This window comes from Desmodus rotundus, chromosome 7 (assembly GCF_022682495.2).
Source record: "Desmodus rotundus isolate HL8 chromosome 7, HLdesRot8A.1, whole genome shotgun sequence".
Lineage (NCBI taxonomy): Eukaryota > Metazoa > Chordata > Mammalia > Chiroptera > Phyllostomidae > Desmodus > Desmodus rotundus.
Window position 1 is genome coordinate 21,421,875 of NC_071393.1, and position 20,522 is coordinate 21,442,396.

Below are 20,522 nucleotides of genomic sequence, written 5' to 3' on the forward strand. Positions count from 1 at the left end.
AACCCGGAGGACTAGGGGCGACGCTGGAGAGGAAGGGGTGGACTGGGTATAGGAAGGAGCGGGGCGATGGAGCCGGTGGAGGACGGAGGGTGGCAACTCTTAGGGAAGGGAGGTGGGGCCTTACACTCTCCGGAGGGCCGAAGGCTGCCCCTCCCCCAAGCGGTCACACCCGAATTCCCGGTGCCGGGGAATGCGTTATATTACACAACAGACGTGACTGAGGACCTGAGGACCGTGGGATTGGGGGGCCACCCTGGATTATCAGGGTGAGCCCAAGGTAATCACAGGGCTCCTTGGAAATCAAAGAGGGAGGCAGAAGAGTTGGGTGTCAGATAAGAAGATGCTGGCTTTGAAGACACAGGAAGGGTGCACTGGCCAGGAGGTGTGGGCACCTCCGAGAGCTAGGAAAGACACTGGGATTCACCCCGAGCCCCCAAAACCTTTACTTGGGCCTCGTGGAGCCCATTTCCGATTTCTGGCCTCCAGAGCTGTAAGATGATACATGTGTGACGTTCTAAAGCACAGAGTCTTCTGCAATCTGCCACAGCTGCAGGCGGGAACTATGGCCTGCTCGCAGTGAAAGCTGGGCAACAACAGATTGAAGACAGGAAACCAAACACATCCCCAGAGGCTGAAAATCAGTGAAGGGGATGTCCAGGGGGCATTGAGGCAGCTCATACCTGCTGCACTTGTCCCAATCCAAGAGCCCTCTGAAGGCAGGAACCCCGCTAAGTGTACATCTGTTACCGAACAGGATGAGGGAAACCGGAAAAATGACCTTCATCATTCCGTCCCTGCGTTTGGGCGCTGGCTTGGATCCCTGCTGCCATTTCTCAGGTTCCAGGAAACTGAGACAAGGGTGCATGTGGGGGTGGGGATCGGAGTAGGGGACTTGGAAACTTTTTATTCCCTTTTAACAGCAGCTGCCATGACCTGCTAGAGACACAGATCGAGAAACACGCATTTGTGGCTTGTGGCTTTGAGTCTTGCATTGGCACCTCTGAAAACTAGCAAGTATCAACTGTGCAGGTGGCCAGGGCTTAAGAGAGAGATCCCGTGTAAGTCCTCCTTGAAAACTCATGCCAGGGGCTACCCAATTGTTCAGTATCACTAAGCAAGAAGGGGGCCAAGGTCTAACAGAGCAAAGGCCCGCCAAAAACACAGATGATCAATGAACTTGTCTCTGAGGTCTGTGACTGCTTTGCCCGAATTCCTGGCTGATCTCTAAGATTCTAGATTTTCCACGAGACTCAGTGGCCTCTCCTCAGTGTTTCTATCAACTGGATTTGCATTACCTGACCCCGGTCCCTCTTTTTGTTGTTGTTTTGTTGTTGTTGTTGTTTGTTACCCCGTGTGGGGCAACATTGTATATAGTCATTAAGAGCTTAACTGGACCAAACTGCCTGACTCCAGGTTCTGACTCCAGCCTACCCCTTTGCTGAGTGACCTCGAGCAAGTCACCGCACGGCTCTGCGCCTGTCCGCACCTGTGAAGTGGGGGTATTAACAGCACCTGCTTCGTTGGGCTGCTGTGCGGATCACACATGCTTACAAAGCACTTAGAAAAATCTGCGGCACGTGCTTGTTCAATATAATACAAACTGGGATTGCAGGATGTGAAAAATGGCATACTCCCAAATAGTGAGATGGAAATACAGACCAAAGACTGAACTCCATGAACAATGAAACCTCCTCCAATCCTGAGTTTTATGTCCCTCTGAGGATAATCAGCATTTTCGAGATTCATTCCCCTGTGGTTTCGGTTCCCACATCTGGAAACTTTCTCCTCCAAATACTTGAAGGTTTAAGCCATGAAGTTATGACTAAATGTTTAGGAATTCTTTAGCAAAACTTTCACCATTTCTTTTGGATATGGGTTAGGGAAACGGTGGGTACAAATAGCTAAGGAATACTATCAACCAGTGTGAACACAAGGTGACGTCTGAAACCCCCAAATGATGTTTAAACTGTCTTGAGAAGTGAGGTGTCGGGAATCCTGGTGTCAAGTTTGAGCCCCTCTACTAACTAGCTGTGAAACTTTAACAGATTTAAAATCCCCGCATCTCTCTGCCCGTGTCTGGTCTGTCAAATAACCGCAGCCGGTTTCTTTACCCAGCGAGTTAGCATCAGCGGGAGCGGCACTGAGCGCGCGGCAGGCAAGGGACGTGTCTGCCGCAGGAGTGAAGAGTAACAGAACACTGGTCCAGGAACTGCGATGAACTTTTTATTAACTGTCTGATACTGTGCACCAATAGAGAAAGTTAGCTTTACTTTAATTTTTTTAATGAGAAATTTAAGGAGCTTGTCAAAAAATTACCTAGTGTGCTTTCCTGGCTCGAGAGGCTTGTAAAACACAGCACAGCGCCACCTAGCGGGTAGGACAAATGTGGGCACTGGGTGGGGGAGAGTGATGTCCTGCTGATTTAGCTTTCGTCAGCACGCAGTTTTAGAAGGCTAGGAAATATAGCCCGTTTTCTTATACAGAGGCCTTGATTTATTGTCCCTCTCCACCCCAAAAGAGTAGGGGTTACCACAGTCTCTTTGCCACAGGGCCCGTCTGGGTAGGGAATCGCAGAGCACCACCTGCTACTGATCAAACAATGGTGAACGGGCCGAAGGGACGGCCTCCAGGAAGGCTGCGTGCACAAGACGTGCCCGATCGGACGTTGGTTATGGGGTGCCCCTGCAGAACTCTCGGGGGAACCCATTTTGTGCCCCGGCAGCCTTTGACTTCGTACCCCAGCCCTGCGGGGTTTGGGTGGTTGGATGTGCCGGCTGAGTGTGAAGGCAGAGAGAAATCTATCCTCCTTTTCATTGCGGCTGGTGGTCACGGACAGGCTCTATAGAAGGCAGGCTGAGCTAAAAATACACTTGGTCCCAAGTATGATTTTTGCCCGTAGCACACGGGCCTGTCGCTCACATCGGTGGAAACAACAATTGGACAGTAGTGGTGTTGGCGAGGGAATTTCGTTTTCAACCTTAACACAGTTTTCTCCACGGAGGCAGTCCCCCCCCACCCCCCGACTTGGTTGCCATTGTCCATTAATCTAATAGCTGGACACCTTTGCTGGGGAATAAAAAAGATGAACTCGTGGTCAGAAACCTGTAAGAGTTTTCCCAGATTTGCTTTTTCAGCAAGTCTGTCAGGAGAAGGTGACAAGTGGCAGCCCGTGCTTTGTTAGGAGTCCCTGGGCCAGCTCCACAGCTCCGCAAGGACAGCCAGGACCTGGGGGCGGCAGTGCGGGAGCAGAGAGGAGCAACAGGGTGACTTGCTCCCTGCCCCACCTCCCTCCACATTTCCGCATCCTCCTTTCTTCCTCTGATCTGCTGCGGTGAGGGGAGCTCTTTCTTTTCCTAGCTAAGGGCTCTGGGCCAGATTGAGAAGCTATTTCCTTTGAAGCTCTCTGTGACCTGTGAAGTTTTTCCAAACTGAGTAAGACCGGGTTCAAGGGTAAGAGGGGATCATCGCAGCTGGCCCTCACAGCCCATGACTCCCTGGTCACCAGTCTGCTCCACTTTCAGCTTAGAGCTTAACCCTGCCAGGGCAGCGGGGCCGCCTCTACAATGACGGCAGGACCCAGGGGAGACAGCGAGGGAGAAGGGCCTACTGTCCTCGCATGCTGCGCCTGAGCTCCAGATGCTCAGGGGGCCTTCCCTCCCGTGGAAGGCAGGCCCTGCCGTCTGCCCCAGCTGGTGTGCACGCTGGCTGTCCTGGAAAGGAAGGCTGGGGCAAGTCAGCGAATCTCTTTAAGCCTTTATTTTTTCTACTTTAAAATGGGGATGGTAAGAGGTTGTTGTAAACATTAAGTAAATTCCCTTTCAAAGGACAGAGCAGCGTGCACTCAGTCAGAGCTCCCTTTGCAGCTTGTTTTCTGGTTCTTGGTTTTAAGCCAGGAGATCCTCCTTCAAATAGCTCTGGAGAGGCAGGATGAGATTGCTGAAGGGGAGCCAGCGCCTCCACGGGGTGACACATTTCACTTGGCCTAGCATCTCAGACCGGTACAGTTACATCTAGTCCTGGGAATACACATTCCGCATCAGCTTTGGAGGAAGGGCTACTTTCGAGATGAAACAGATGACGATAACCCCAAATGGACCCTTATGGTGCTTAGATAAGGCACACAAAGGCCACCAAATCCTGGAAGGAAAAGACTCCAGAGATACACAGCAGCAAGACAAATAATCAACACTTCCACACACTTTCACGAACCCTGAAATACATAAATGCTAGATTCAGAAAGCTGTGGCCAAGAGTCTGAAGTGAGCGCCAGGCCTCCAGTGGCATGTCCTGCGTTATTAGAGCTGAGGGGAGCACTGCCGTGGCCCTCAGAGAGGCCTGTGCCCTGATACACACCTCCAGTGGTCAGCAACCAGCGCCTGAGTAAGTCTTCCACCTCATCACGTTAAAATAACCTTTCCTCTCCAAATGACCCCAACCTTATAACTAAGGATTTTATGAATTATCAAAAGGACCAAATTCTTTCATTTATTGGACAGCAGAAGCCAAGTGCGCCTTTTCCCAAAATCCACTTACGTCTTGACTGAAAACCTCCTCTAAGCAGATCTCTCACTGTTGCTAGACCCCTCACAAACCAGGGAGAACATGAGGTATGGGTGCTAACGAGAACGGTATCCCTCTTAAGCTGGCAAGAATATCTCCAAAGAGACAATCTTGGCACCACGTGTCTGGAAGACAGGACTCAAGGAATTTGTCTTAGCAATGAACGGATTTTCCCTTGATCTTCGGCCATGAAGGCTAAGAAAACGAGGCCCTGAATAGTGCCGTTCTGCTCATCGATAACATCGAGTGAGGGGTTTCGTGAATAGTGCTCAGTAGGACCTCAGCGGTTTGGCGTAGATGGGCTCCAGGATGTGGTTGGTTAGAACCAAGAAGAGACCTCCAAGGAAGACAGCAGTGAGGAAGGCCAGCAGGACATAGCGACCAATGAAGAAAGCATCCACAATCTGGAGAAAGAAACATCGACAAGGAATCACTATTGCTCCGGCACCCTGGCTGTGCTCATCTGCAATCTGTGGTGAACGGGCCCAGGGTCTGTTCATCCTTGTCACTCCCGGGGTCACCCTGCCCTGGGTCTCCTCTGCAGGTGGCTGGGAAGGAACCTGTTCTTAACTCGCTGTGCCAGAAATGCAAGATGAAGAAAGAATTAATGAAGCACAGGAAACAAATGGCTGAGTTAGGAGATCCGTGAACATTTTGAACACCCTGGATGAGTTCCTTTGTTTCGGGAAGCATGTGTTATGTTATCTGAAAGCATTCGTGAGAAACTTGCTTGATCTCCAAAAAGCTCATTTCTGTTGTTAACTTTTTATCACGGAGAATTTTAAACATACCTAAAAATACAATAGTATAATAAATCCCGTGTATGCAAAATCCTAAGCCAAAAATCATCAACCCATTGCCAATTCTGGAGGGTTCGTTTGCAATATGAAAAGGCAGCTCTTTAAAACTCATTAGAAGAGTTTTGAACTCTAACATTCATAACCCAGCATTCCAAGGGTTAGGGGAAACGGCCATTTCCCTGAGATACTAAAATGCTAAGAGAAATCCAGCCCCTTATGGACGGATCATGGGTGACTACGTTCTCCCACATGGACAGTGGGCTGCCTTTCATTTGGGGGGCTTCTGTTGCTGTGCACAAGCTTTTCAGTTTGATGTGGCCCTGTTTGTTTACTCCTCCTTTGTCCCCTTGTCCTAGGAGACATAGCGGCCAAACTAAGACATGTCTGAGATTTTACTGCCTGTGTTTTCTTCTAGGGTTTTTTGTTTTTTTTTTTACGGTTTTGTGAGTTACATTCAAGGCTTTTATCCGTTTTGAATTTATTCTTGTGGGTGGTGTAAGTTGCTGGTCTAGTTTCATTCTTTGGCAGGTACCTGCCCAGTTTCCCAGCACCATTTACTGAAGAGACTGTCTTTACTCTGTTGCGTTTTCTTGCCTCCATTGTCAAGCATTAATAGACCATAAAAGCGTGGGTTTATCTCTGGGCTCTCATTGATCTATGTGCCTGTTCCAATGCCAGTGCCAGGCTGTTTTGATTACAGTGGCCTTGTAGTATAGTTAGATTGCAGGTAGGGCGATGCCTCCTACTTTGTTCTTCTTTCTCAAGATTCCTGAGGCTATTCAGGGTCTTTTGTGGTTCTACATAAATTTTTGGAATGTTTGTTCTGTATCTGTGAAATATTGGTATTTTCATAGGAATCCCACTGAATCTATAGATTTCTTTGTACAACTCAACACCAAGAAGGCAAACAACCCTACTAAAAAATGGGCAAAGGACCTGAAGAAACACTTCTCCAAAGAGGGAATTCAGATGGCCAATAGCCATGTAAAAATATCCTCAATGTCACTAATCACCTGAGAAAAGCAAATTAAAACCACAATGAGATATCACCTCACACCTGTCAGAAAGCCTATTAGCAGTAAATCAACAAACAAGAAGTGCTGGCCAGGACGTGGAGAAAGGGGGGCCCTTGTGCACTGTTGGTGGGAATGCAGACTGGTGCAGCCTCTGTGTATAGAGTTTCCTCAAAAAGTTAAAAATGAGACTGCCTGGGACCCGGCAATCCTACTTCTGGGAACATATCTGAAGAAACCCGAAATGCTAATTTGAAAGAATGTGTGCACCCCTATGTTCATTGCAGCGTTATTTACAAGAGCCAAGATCTGGAAACAGCCCAAGCACCCACCAGTAGGTGAGTGGATAAGTAAGCTGTGGTGCATTTGTAGAAGGAATACTACTCAACCGTAAAAAGGAAGACACTCTTACCAATAGACCCTGAACAGATGGACGGGCCTGGAGAACATTATGCTAAGGAAAATAAGACCAGTACCACAGGATCTCACTCATATGTGGAATTCGATAAACGAAATAATTTCCAAAACCAGACAGAAACAGAAGCATAGATACACAGAACATCCCGAGAGCTGTCAGTTTGGGGGGTGAAGAAAGGCAACGGGATTAAGCATGTGTGCGTGTACATATGTGACATAGACACAGACAACAGTATGGTGATTACCAGGGGAGGGGGTGGGGGAGGTGGAAACGGGCAGAGTGGGGAGAAGGGGGACGGAAAGCGACCTGTGGGTGGCGAGCGCACTGTGCCGCCTGCACGGGATGTTTTAGTGAGTTGTGCACTTGAAACCTGTGTGGTTTTATTAACCAATGTCACCCCGGTAAATTCAATAAAAAATAAATAAAACATAAAACACTAAGGGGATAGATAAGGTGCCCCAGCTCATACAGTTGGCTGCCTGTTGACCCGTCACACGTGAGGCCCCAGAGCTGCTGGTCTTGGCTGTGAAGACCTGTGACCAGTGCCGGCTCGCCCTCCTGTCTGCTGCCGCTGCCAGGGCTCGGCCCGCCCCAGGTCCACGTGGCCGTGCTTTGGTTTGGGCAGGAAAAGGACATTTACTCTACGGACCTGGTGGAGCAGCTACACAAACCAATGGACCGGGTTACTTCACAGACTCAAGACGCTTTGAAAACCCAGTACCTAGAAGAGAACCCCGCACCTGACAGGTGACTGCGGCAGACAGGAGAACGGTGCGAGAAAGCCCACATTTGCAGAAACTGAGCATGTCAGATTACATGGCAAAGCGGAACTAAGGTGGTACGTGGAACTAAGCTTGCTAATTAGTGGACCTTAACCCAATCTGGGGGTGGGGGGGTGGGGCTTGTAATCACAGCGTCCTTAAAAGCAGAAGAGGGAAGCGGAGTCAGAAGGTGGGGCAAGGGGACCCCCAGCCAGGGGTGGCCTCTAGAAGCTGGAAAGGGCAAGAAAAGAGATTTTTCCCTAGATCCTCTAGAAAGGGATTCAGCCCTTGCAACCCCTTGGTTTTAGCCCAGGGAGACTGATTTCGGACTTCTAGCTCAGTTTTGAGATAACACATTTGTGCAACTTGTTACAGCAGCAGTCGGCAGGTAGTAATACGGGGGCAACACACCAAGCACCTGTCAAGTCCAAACACTGCTGTGATCGCTGAGACCCAAAGATACCAAGAAGAAAGCGCTGCTCCAGAGATACCCCCCCAGCCAACTTAGAACAAAGGTCAGTTTGATCAAACAGCTTTAACATAACTTTGACCTTGGCTCCAGTACTGAACAAGTCTCCTGCGGGCTACATGTTTGCTCGTTCGACACGTTTCACTTTTTAATTAGCCAATTAGCAGGCCCTGGGTGCAGAAGGCCCAGGCCATGTATTATTGATAGGTATTGAGCCAGGCAGCTGCAGGAGCTGGTTCTCAAAACCTGAAAACGAGAGAACTCCAGTCCTGCCGGCCACGCCGATGAACGCCTTTCGCTCAAACCCCATTCCCCTCTCCCGGGTCTGAAACTCCCAGGACGGAGGACAGAGGGGTGGATTGTACAGCAGCAGCAGCTCTGGGCCTACCCGTGGCTCACACGCGGCACGCACACTGACAGTGCTGGCGAATGCTGGCAAAAAGAACGCATGGGTGGGATAATTCCTTCCATTGTGTGCTAAGTATTATTTCCCTAGGAATTTTCCGAACAGTTCTCCTCCCTTTTGCCATGGTTAGTCCTACACAGAGTTGCAAATAGGTGCCAATTTTAGTCCAGAAGTTATGATTTTCTGTACTATTGTCTAGTGTCAAAATTGTCACTTAGGAACACTCTGTGATGGCCCCTAATAGTCTATTGAGTCCCCAACAATGAAAGCTTTGAAGACAGAGCTCAGCTTCAATCCTTGCTCTCTTTCTACATATGTCTGACTTGGGCAAGTAGCTCTTACCTCCTAGAGCTCAGTGTTCTTATCTTTAAAGGGGGTAGCACTGGTCCCCACTCCATACTGCTTAGGGTCCTCAGAGGTTTAACTGACACAGTGCAAACGCTGTGCTTATCACAGGACCTTGTGTGCAGTAATCCCTTAAAAAATGCCAGCTATTCTCCTCATTCCAGCTGAAAAAGCCAAAGTGGAGGTTGAGAGGAGAGAAGCTGATGGAAGGAATGATGGGACAGAGGTCAGTCCCATCATCAAGGTTGCAGGGACCTGAGACCAGTCGTGCAGGACAGAGCCAGGCCAGTCAGGGATGAGCCGGAGCGAGCGGTGTGTCCAGAGAAGGACGAGGAGAGCGATGACGACAATCGGTCCAGAGGAGTGGCTCCGGCACGGGTCCAGGAAGGAGGATGGAAGGAACTGCCGCCCGGTGCTGCACTCGTCTATCTGCACATCTTCTGCTTTCCAAAGCCTTTTCCTCTCCTCGCTGCCCTTCTCTATGGAAAGTGTCTTCTCACATCAGAAACGGGACATGCAAGCAGGTGGAGGCAGAAAAGCAGGCTGCTCAGTACCCTGAGGGCGCTGCGGGCTTGCGGGAGGGACCCAGTATCTTAGCCCAGGCCCTCAGAATGGGAATGGGAGCACTTCGATGTGGATGTCGGGACCAGGCCAGCTCCTACTCTGAGCTCCTTCCCCTCTCTCCGCCCACAGTACAAGGCCAGTTTAGACACATTGCTCCTTCACCCTCATGGGCGACAGAAAACGACTTAACCCCTCCAAACCTGGGGGACCCCAGCTTTCATCGTCCTTGCTTTAACTTTACAAACCTTCCCGCATAATCCAGTCACCCTGACATCAGGGACCACGGCAGGGCCAGAGCGAGGTCTAGGTCAAGGGAAAGAAGAGTTACACCTCGCGAAGCAAAATAAAACCAATCGCCGTACCTGGACTTCAACCTCCGGGGCTGGGGTCTCCCCGGCTCGGGGGAGGAGCAGCAGCACCGCTGTGGCGATCAGAGCCCCAGGGAAGACGAACAGGACGGAGAACCTGGGCCGAGACAGGGTGTCAGCGCTGTTTCCCGTCCCCTCCCCTTCCCGACGGTCAGGCCTGACGGCTCCACCCTGGGGCCAGGCTTCCAGGCTTCCGCCCATTAGCAATGCCCAGGGATCTGCTGTTTGCACTGGGCCCGGAAATGTAGACAAGTTTCCCCCTTTGTCCCAAAGCCCTTCTTCCTAGGCAGGTACCAGCTGGATGCATCCCTGTTTATTCCCCGTCATTCCAAAAACTCCTCCTGAGAGTGGAAATCGGTAGTTAATATTTTTGCCTCTGCGCAGTCATAACCGTGAAAAACTGAGGCAGCGCCCCCACCCCTACTCCTGTGTTCGTTTTTAGGCCAGAAAACCTCAGGAAATTCTGTAACTCGCGGCTTCGCCCTGACACTGCCTGGCGGGAGGGTACATTTCAGGGCTGCTCCAGTGGCTTGTGGCCTGTCTTCCGGGGCTGGGCCTCAGAGAGAGCCGGCCATCATCTGGCGGGTCTTCTGCTTCCCTGGGCCCAGGGCCAGAGCCTCAAGGACTGAACTGAGCATCATCCACAGTCTGAACAACTGAGAAACTCACACACGTACAAAGCTAAGAAATTCAAAGGGCAGTGAAAGCAGGCTTTCTCTTCAGCTCATGTGCCCCCATCTCTACAGTGGGAACTGAAAAACACCGCTTCCCTTCTCCTCCCGCCTCTGCTTCTGAGCCAGTGACACAGCTAGTGCTTGAGAGCAGAGGTTGCAATGTGCTGGTAATGACAAAGGGGCCTTTCTGGGTTCTAAGTGTGTCCTGGGTGCCAACGATTTGCTGCTGCTTGTTTTGCTGGGGACGCCATGGGAGAGGAAGCCTTACCTGGCCACGCCGGAGGCTCTGGAGAGCAGCGCACACAGTAGCAGCGCCAGCACCCACAGCAGCGCCAGGGTGAACACGCCGGCCCCCACTCCAAGCACTGTGCCGGCCATCTGTGGGGAGAGGAGGTGTGAGCCCTGCACGCTGCTCAGCCCTGGGCCATGGGGCAGGACTCCTGGGCTCCAGGCGCCGCCTACCTTCTGCACACTCACAAGGTGTGCGAGAGCAAGCATTCAGCCAAATGCAGCCAGGGCAAGCCCATTATGAGGGATTTCTGATGATGGCCTGTCAGGCTTTGGGGAATGCCCAGTCTCAGAGGCCTTGGCAGGAATTAGACATTTAGAACCAAACCTTCCTCGCTGGTGAGGACTGAGAGGTTGCTCTCTGCTCTGGGTGGGTCATTCCGAATGTACAGTCTAGTTTGTCTTCTCTCGGCCACAGGAGGAGGCTGAACTCTCCCTTGACACAAACCCCATGGAGCGCTGTCAAAGGCACCAGGGCCTGAGGAAGCCACGGCCGATGTGGGAGCTGGAGCCTTCAGGGTAAGTCCATGGTGTGACCTTTGACTCACTAGGCAATCACAGACAACGATCCCACTGTGTTGATGAGTTTTTACTCTCAAAAGGAAGCAAACACCTAAGTCCTTGAAGAAGGGAGGCACCATTATTTCTGAACAGTCTCTCACTTAATCATGGCAATAAGCTTCTGAGGACGCTATTACTACATCCCGTTACAGGAGAGGGACCTGAGGTGCGACGGGAGAGAGATGTATGCAATCGGCTGGCTTACAGCAGCAGAAGGTCCCGGCTCTCTCATGGCCTGGGGACCAGAGGTCGGAAATCAAGTGCCATCTGGGCCTTGCTCCCACCAGAAGCTCTGGAGGAGAATCCTTCCTGCCTCTTCCAGACTCTGGTGGCTCCTGGCACCCCTTGGCTTGTAGCCACATCCCTCCAATTTCTGCTGACTTCTCTGTGTCTCTGTCTTCTCTTCTGTCTTTTATGAGGACGCCTGCCACTGAATTTAGGGAGTTCTCCCAAATGACCCGATTTGATCTCATCTCAACCTCCTTAACCTTGATTGCATCTGAAAAGACCCCTTTTCCAGATGAGGTCGCACTCCCAGGTGCTGGGGGTTAGAATGTGAACATATCTTTTGGGAAGCCACCATTCGACCCCCCGTAGGGTGACAGCACACGATAGGACTGCCCCTGATTTTCCCTGACAGTATCAGAGGTAAGTCTTAAGCAAACACTTCCTCCTCGGGGTGATGATTTTCTTTACTCTGGTGGTTTAAATACCACAAGAATCATTATCTCTGAGAAGTCCAGTTATAAATGTATTGGGAAGGAAGCCCTAAGCAAGAACTGCTTAAAAATAAAAGAAAGTATTTATTCAACCCCCCTTTCTTTGTGCCCACCACGTGGGGCATTGGGCTGCTCACTGGGCTCAGGGGTAAATGAGACACGTGGGCCGGCAGAAGCTCAGGGCCTGTTGGAGGACCAGGTCGCTGAGCAACTGTGCACGTCACACTCTGAAACGTAGGAAAACACAGTGCAATGTGAATGGAGGCAGTGAGGAGGCGACCTGGCTCATCGGGGGCAGAACCAGCACGGCCCGAGGGGAGCCTGAAGGGAAGGGTGGGCAGGGAGGAGGGCAGCAGAGGGCACGAGGCTCCCGCTCGCTTCAATGCGGCCTCCTTAGAGATCTTCCCTGCCTGGCCTAGCTGAAGTAGCCCCCCGGAAGTTACTCCCCATCACTCCAGTTCCTTCAGAGTGCAGTTCACGTTTTTATCGATTGTTTACTGTCCACTTCCTGTCTTCCCCAGTAGAAGAGACGACTCCCTGAGGACAGACACTTTGTATCTTTCTTACGACAGTACCCCTGTTCTTACCAGAGATTCCATTCGGTAAATATTTGTTGGATAAAGAAATGAAGCAGTGCTAACAAGTCCTTTGCAGAAATCAAGTGATGGAGGAGTGACAAGGTCCTATCTAGTCTCAGAAAGACAACTGAGGCTTCTGGTCAACCTGCTGGACCGGGCTGACAAGGAAAGTACCTCCCACAGAAACAAACACAGAAAAACGCTTAATAAAATAGAACAAAAAGAATTTAATACACAGGGGAGTTCAAAAGCAATCAAGAAAAACCCTTAAATGCTATAAACAACAATGCAACTGGAAGCCTGAGTGGCGAGCAGGAGCTGAGCCCAGAGGTCTCTGGGGCCACTGGAACCTGATGCGGCCGTTTAGTGTCCCCTCCTGGACAGATGAGGTCTCAGACCCGCGATCCGGAGAGCAACTGAGCATGGGGCATAAAGAGAGGCCCTAAAAGGCCTCAGCTGCGTCTGAAACAGGGAGTAAATTTGCTGCTGACTTGGAGGAAAGCTGGCCATGTACTGCAGGCCATGGATAAAAAAGGAATACCCTGAGAGAATCTGGACCCCAGTCCTACGTCACATGAGGTGTGGGGATCAAATCACACCGCCGATATGATACGGAATCCCAAGGACACGCCGGGTCAGCATGAAGGCTCCCGCACACGTGGGTGTAAAACAGACGCTTTCAGACATGCAAAGGCTGAAATGGAGTTCACCTCTCGTGGATACACTTCAGCAAGAAGGAAAATGAACCAGGGAAGAGGGCTTGATACGTAAAGAGGAAAGGTGAGGAAAATATGAGGAAATGTTGACAGTAAAGCTTTCTGTAATGAAAAGCAAGGACTTGTTTTTTGGGGTTTTTTTGAGTTTAAAACAAGGAAGAACTAAAATATTTGCCAACAGTTATATGGAAGATGAGAAAGGATGGCTCCAAGTTAAATCATCAATACCTTTGGTTATTTTTTTGCTCTGGAGGAGGTGAGAGTTAATGATTACCTGCAGGCTTTGTTAAGGTAAATATACATGTTTTAAAAACATATAGGTAAACACCAAAGATGGTAAGTTGAATGTTATGTGTTTATTGCCACAATTAAAAAAGCAAGCAAAACAAAATTTAAAAAATAACCTGGGGAAGCAATATTAGTATCCGGCAAAATAGAATGTGAAGTTTGGAAAAAATTAATAAAGAGTAAAGTTTTGGAAAAAAATTAATAGAGTCACAAAAGGAATAATTTACCAAGATACAACTCAAAATATATAAGGCCAAACATGGCAATAATTACTGCAATAAATGGACAGGCCCACAAATTTAGTGGGAGATTTTAATATACCTCTCTCAGAAACTGACAGATCAAGCAGATAAAAAGATAGGAATAAGCATTTCACAGGGAGGATATACACACGGGCAGTAAACATGAGAAAAGGTGCTCACCTTTGTTAGTTACCAGGAAAAATATGAGTGGAAATCACAACGGAGTAGCCCTAGACACCCGCCAGAATGGCTCAGACAAAAATGACAGACAGTACCCCGTGTTGCCAGAAGTGTGTGGGAGAGTGAATTGTCACAGCCGCTTTGAAGGCTGCATCTGACAGTGCCAAACCCAGCTCTCCTCCTCCTAGGTGCGTGCCCAACAGAAGTGCACACGTAAGTTCACTAGCACATGTACAGCGTTCAGGGCAGCCCTATTTGAAATAGCTAAACACAGAAACCACCCAAATGCTCATCAGTCGAATGGATGAGCATCGAATGGAAACAGGGATGAGGTTCACAGGTACTGACTGAAAGGAGCTAGAGGCACAAGCGTTTGTACTGTGGAATTCCACGGACACTGTGCTCAAAACCAGGTCAAACTAATGTTGAGGTTCCAAGTCAGGAGTATGGTTACCTTGTACAAAGTCGTGCGTGAGGAAGCAGAAGAGGATTCTGGGGTGCCTAAAACTTCGTTTCTTGATTTCGGTGTTGGTTACATGGCTTTGTTACTTTTGTTACATTGTATCTGATTTGTATACTTTTCTGTGTGTGTGTTACTTTCACTAAAAAGTTTGCAATAGAAAGTTTCCTTGAAAGAAAGAGTCTGAAAAGACCTAATATATGGACCTTGTTTGGGTCCTGATTCAAACAAACCGACTGTAAAAAACCTTTTATGAGACAGCTGGGGGATTTGCACAGTACAGTATCTGGATATTCGATATTAGGGAATTGCTTGTTTATTTTTTAAGTGAAAAATATTTTTAAAATGTGATTCCATTTCTAAAAAATAATTTATGATATGCATAATACACACACATAACACAGAGAACAGAAAATGATGTCTAGAAACTTCCTAATTATCTGGGGGACATGAGGTGAAGGGAACTAATATAAAGACTCGTGAGTTAACTTGAAACTGGCTGGTAAGTGTTTGCTATACACCGTTTTCCACACTTGTGCATATATTTGAAACTTTCATAATCAAAGATGTGCATGTGAATATGTATCATGTATAAGTAGAAAAAAGTTCAACAAAAGATGTGTAAGATTTTTATGGCAGAAATTACAAAACTTTATTCAAAGATTATTTTAAAAGACCTCATTAGAAAAATATCACCGACCCGAACAGAGAAATAACCCATGTCCCTACGTGGAATGGTCCAACTTTAACTGGTCTTCATTTTCCTTAGTCTATCAATTGAATGCCATTCTAACTCCAAATCTCAAAATTATTTTTTTTGTGTGGAACTTGAAAACTGATCCTAAATTCATATGGAAAAGCAAAAGCCCAAGAATAGCAAAAACAATTTTAAGAACTAGGATGGAAACTCGCCTTTCTTGTTACCAACTGCCACAAGACACATTATAAAACCAAGGTAATTAAAACAGTGTGACAGCGGCATAAAGACACATGGGCCAGCAGGACGAAATTGAGAGCCCAGAAACCGGGCCACGTGTTTATGAGAGCTTTGCACAGGACAGAGCTGGCTTTGTGATTCGGTGGATTTCATAGACGGGGTCGGGACAAATGATTATCCAATCAGAAAATAATAAAATTAGCTCTCTATATCATACACGGAAAATAATTTTAAATGGAAAGTAATTCATTATAAAACAGCATGTGCTTAACGATACAAATGCTCGGGCTGACTGCACCGGAATACATAATGAAGTATAGCAGTCAGATGCCTGCACCTAAACTTAGAATCACCAGGAACGCAGAAGCTACAAAACGCGAGCTGGTGCAGGTGGATTGGGTGGCAACGCAAATACCACGAGCTGGGCTGCCTCCAGTTACGGGATTTTTCTAGAGTGATGAACAACTCTTGTTAAAATTCCAAACCACAAATAAGAATAATTTCCCCTTGATTTACATTAGAGTTGCATTCCTGGAAATTTTAACTATATTCAACTGTGCCAAAAACGACATTATGTTTATACAAAAAAGTAAAGTTAGATTCTAGGTTCAGATTATAACTGAGTGTCCTGTGGGACACAGAAGTTGTACAGGGAGGGGCTGTCCCCGCATCACAGAACACCCGCCATCTCCAGCCCTGCTCTGTAGACCCCGGAAGATGACCTCATAAATTCCAAAGTGACCCAGGGGACAGGGCCACCCCCTTGGAGAACCACTGCTCTAGAAAAACTCTTGCACAAAGAGACAGGTCCAAGGAGGTTAGTTTATGATAGCAAAACACCTGGAAAAACCTAAGTGTCCATCAATAAGAGAGCAGACGCGATATTACCTACTCAGAACGATCACGAAATGAATACACGCCATCTATCTGTGCGACACAGACCTGCCTCAGAAATAATGCTGAGTGACGAAAGCAGGTTGCAAAACGAAGGCCATAGTGTAATAATACTTGTATTTTTAAAATGCCTAATAGCAATATATATTGTTTATGATGTGTATATATACAGTAGAAGTATAAAACCATAAGCACGGATAATGCATAGCAATTTCAGAAGAGTGTTTGCCTCTGGGGTGCGAGAAAGGAAGGAGGATGCGGTCAGGAAGGAGATCAAAAGGGATCTGAACTAAATCTGTGACATTTTATTAAAAAAACAAACAACCTTGAGCAGATGTGCCAAAATGTTGATGTTTGTCAATCTAGTTTGTAGGGCATAGGCATTTTTTTATACTAGCCAGTGTAATATTTACTATTTTTATAATTTTCAGTTAATTTTTAAAAAGGTAACTGGTGGCAGGATGCATAGGAGTTGAGATCCCAGCAAAAGAAACCATCAACACAAAGAAAAGACAACCCACTGAACGGGAGAAGGTATTCGCCAACGACACATCTGATAAGGGCTCAGTATCCAAACTTTATAGAGAACTCATGCAGCTCAACATAAAAAAAAAATCAATTCAAAAATGGACAAAGGACCTGAATAGACACTTCTCCAAAGACGACATACAGATGGCCAACAGAGGTATGAAAAGATACTCAACGTCACCAATCATCAGAGAGATGCAAATTGAAACCACAATGAGATATCACCTCACACCTGTCAGGATGGCCATCACCCATAAATGAGCAAACAAGTGCTGGTGAGGATGTGAGAAAAGGGGACCCTCATGCACTGTGGGTGGGAATGCAGCCTGGCGCAGCCCCTGTGGAAAACAGTATGGAGTTACGTCAAAAAATTAAAAATGGAACTGCCTTATGACCCCGCAATTCCACTTCTGGATATTTATTTGAAGAAACCCAAAATGTGAATTTGAAAGAATACATATATGCACCCCTATGTTCACTGCAGTGTTATTTATAACAGCCAAGCTCTGGAAGCTACCCATCAATAGACAAGTGGATAAAAAAAGCGATGGTACGTATATACAATGGAACATGACTTGGCCATAAAAAACAACAAAATCTTGCCATTTGCAACAGCATAAATGGACCTAGAGGGTATTATGCTAAGTGAAATAAGTGAGTCGGAGAAAGATAAATAACATATGGTTTCACTTATATGTGGAATCTAGTGAACAATATAAACAAATAAAACAGAAACAGACTCATAGATGCAAAGAACAGAATGATGGTTGCCACAGGGGACGGGGTTGGGGGACTGGGTGAAAACAGTTGAGGGGGTTAAGAAGTACAGACTGGTAGTTACAAAACAGGCCGGGGATGTGAGTGCAGCACAGGGAGTAGGATCAATGATGTTGTAATGACTACCGTATTTTTTAGACTATAGACGCACCTCCCCCTCCAAATTTGGGAGGAAAATGGGGGTGCGTCTTATAATCCAAATGTAGCTTACCCAGCTGGTGGGGACAGCGGTGGAGTGGGATTTTTTTTTTCTTCCCTATTTTTCCTTCTCTAAAACCTAGGTACGTCTTATGGTCCGGTGTGTGTTATAGTCTGAAAAATATGGTATGTGTGGTGCCAGTGGGTACCAGAAACGTCGGGGGTGGAGGGACAATTTGTAAAGTATGGGACTGCCTAACCACGATGCTGTACACCTGAAAGTAATACACGATAATACTGAGTGTCAACTGTAATTGAATAAAATTTTTTGAATAAAAAAAAAGAGAAATGATACAGGTTTCCTGCTTGGTTGAGTGAGCTGATGATGGTACTGCCCCTAACGAGAGAGCTAGTTAAGTTTAATTGCTGCTGATTGGATATTATGCACGCAACTTGTAATACTTGGACCGACTCTAGCACCTAGACTACAAGGCAAATGAATGGCTGTTGCAGCTGATCATTAGAAATACTGCCCATCAAGCCTCCACAAAAGCTTAAAAGTTCGTGAGACATTGGCTTCGGTACGTGGTCTGGCTTTAAAGTAGTGAGATAAATATCCCCAAGCTCTCGTAAGAAGGAAATCCAACACCTTAGAACCACTCTGTGCGTTTTCTCAGCCAGGAAGAGTGAGAAGGCAGGGCTGGGTGTAGCACAGAGCGCTGCAGGGGGGAGGAGCGAGCACGTAGCGACGTCATCCTGTTAACTCAGTGTGGTTGCAATGTCAATAACACTCCTATTATTTCCCCGTCCTGGAACAGCTAAATGAGAGAGGAAACTTTGATGGAAAAAATAAAAACAACAGTGTCTTTATGTAACGTCCAGGGCTTTTTGGAACCTTCTCTGAGAACTGATGGTTTAAACAACCTGGTTTCCGGAGTAAGTCCATTTACTGAATGTCTGTGGCATTTAAAACAGGTAGATTGGAGTTGGAATAAAATAATCCAAATCTGAACACCCTGTTTGGTAGTGACAGGAAGAGCAAATAAGGGGCCAATGTTTCCTCCCTGTGCTCACGCCGCCAGGCCTTTCCTTGGAAAGAGTCTGTCCTAAACTTTTCTGACGAGCATTCTGCCTCCATCTAACAGCCGGTCCCGCAGCCCTTGTGCCCGGCTCTGGCAGAAAACTGGGAGAGGCCGCGTCTTCCAGCTTCTGTCATCTCACGGCACACTTACACCAATGACTAAAATTCTGCGGCACATCTATCTATCTATCTATCTATCTATCTATCTATATTGCTGATGTGCCAAAAAAAGGTATAGTTTTTATTCGTTCACACCGGATGGCTATTGTTGTGTTGGCTGCTGTCATTTATTTGTCATTCTAAGGAAAAAGAGGTCAGTGCCCCTGGCCAAACAGTCGGGTATTGCATGTTTTAAAAATTCTTGCTGAAAATCGCTGCATTAATCCGACTGACCCTGGCACGTGCACCTGGCCTACAGGACGAAAACGCACTGCTCACCAGTCGCCCACGTGTGAGAACATTAATGGCCGTTACACGATGACTTACCACCAGTACAAATGTGGGTGTTAGGTAGGGTCCAGCGGTCTTGGTGCTGCTGGGCTGGGCTGGGGGGTGGGGGAGCATAGATATCTCACCCACTCCCTGATTTTCGAACGCCAGCCCACGAAGGCAGCAGAAAACAGCGGGTTAGGACAGTGAAGTGCCTGCTGGAGAATTCCTTTTCGTTTTCCTTTGTAGCTGTTCCAAATCTTCAAAAATAATTGGCGGCGCAGGGAGGGGGGCTTCACACTTTCTCTACTTTAAATACTTCATTGTGGTTTGAATTTTAAAACATTAGGATAATGCTCTTATACCTTTGTAACTAAGTAGAATGCAAGTCGGGAGTGGAGGGGGGAACCAATTGTCAAGCTACCTAAATGCCCTCGGTGTGGTACCGTCTCTTAACGAGCTCATAGAAAAGGGGATCGAGCAGTGGATGCAGACCGCGCCTCCCCGCCCCCTGTCCTGGGCAGTGTTGGTTTGTGGCCGTCAGTGCCAGGCGATCCTTGTCGGTCACCGCATCACCCAGGCCCAGGCCCGAGCACTCAGGGCGGCAGAGTGGACATGTCACTCACGGGGACTCTGGCCCCTCCCAGGGCCTGCGCTGATTCCTCCCGGCGACAGGAGAACACTGCCCGGGTCTCACCTCCCTCTCTCCCCATCCCCACAAATCTCACTCCCTGCCCGGGTCTCAACTCTGCACCCCACCCCCAGCCCCGTGTCACCTTCTCAATGTTCACTCGCTAGCCCCTGTATTTGGGGTAGAGATTAAGGTTTGGGGTCATAAGATATTGACTCAGTCGCTGACATTTCACTTTCTTAGATGGATGAAAAATAACACATTCCTTCCTTCTCGGCTCGAAATTATTTACTGGCCCCCGGGTCTCGGATCTGGAAGGGTGGTCCGAGATAGTCTTAGGGCCAATGCCCCGCCTCCTGCCCCGCCTCTTTCAGCCTCCTCCGGTTCACCTCCCTCGGGCCCAGCTACCTCGAGCCCAGAATCCGCCGTTCTCTCCTCCACCACCCTCTCCTCTGCAATCAGCCCCACTCCCCACCTCCGCGCTCTCCCGACCCCCTCCGGAGTGCCTACTCACACCTCGCGGTCCTGCTGGTTCCAGCCCACAAGGGCTTTGCTCTACCAGAACGAATCACAAGTGGGCTTTCATCCAGCCGGTTTTAGATCCACTAATCAGAGCCGCTCTTTTAACGGCCAGCTTACCCTTATTTGCCTACGCCCGCCGCGGCTCCAGGCAACGGTTAGGTGGGCGCGCCGCACC

The 20,522-nt window shown here is 48.2% G+C and overlaps 1 protein-coding gene across 4 annotated transcripts; it reads right to left on the reverse strand.

The window, feature by feature from the left end:
* Window positions 1-2,219: 2,219 nt before the first annotated feature.
* On the reverse strand, window positions 2,220-20,489 carry TMEM218 (transmembrane protein 218). 4 transcript variants are annotated; one of them, XM_071221910.1, is made up of 5 exons: window positions 20,465-20,489; window positions 10,647-10,756; window positions 9,699-9,801; window positions 9,028-9,264; window positions 2,220-4,964 (listed from the first exon to the last, which is right to left on the reverse strand). In XM_071221910.1, exons 2-5 carry the CDS (start codon window positions 10,754-10,756, stop codon window positions 4,830-4,832), a joined length of 585 nt encoding a protein of 194 aa, XP_071078011.1. In that variant the 5' UTR covers window positions 20,465-20,489; the 3' UTR covers window positions 2,220-4,829. The 4 variants fall into 4 exon arrangements, with proteins under 4 accessions (XP_071078011.1, XP_045048768.2, XP_045048770.2 ...); XM_045192833.3 differs by lacking the exon at window positions 20,465-20,489 and adding an exon at window positions 19,252-20,216; XM_045192835.3 differs by having other exon boundaries at window positions 2,223-4,964; window positions 20,340-20,475.
* Window positions 20,490-20,522: the final 33 nt, after the last annotated feature.

Coding starts and splice junctions, on each gene's coding strand:
- TMEM218 (XM_045192833.3), bottom strand. CDS start 19,329: ATGCTCCCCCACCCCCCAGCCCAGCCCAGCAGCACCAAGACCGCTGGA. Junction 9,802..10,646: donor AGAGCCTCCGGCGTGGCCAG/GTAAGGCTTCCT, acceptor GTCTCGGCCCAG/GTTCTCCGTCCTGTTCGTCT. Junction 4,965..9,027: donor TCCTGCACGACTGGTCTCAG/GTCCCTGCAACC, acceptor TTCTTTCTCCAG/ATTGTGGATGCTTTCTTCAT.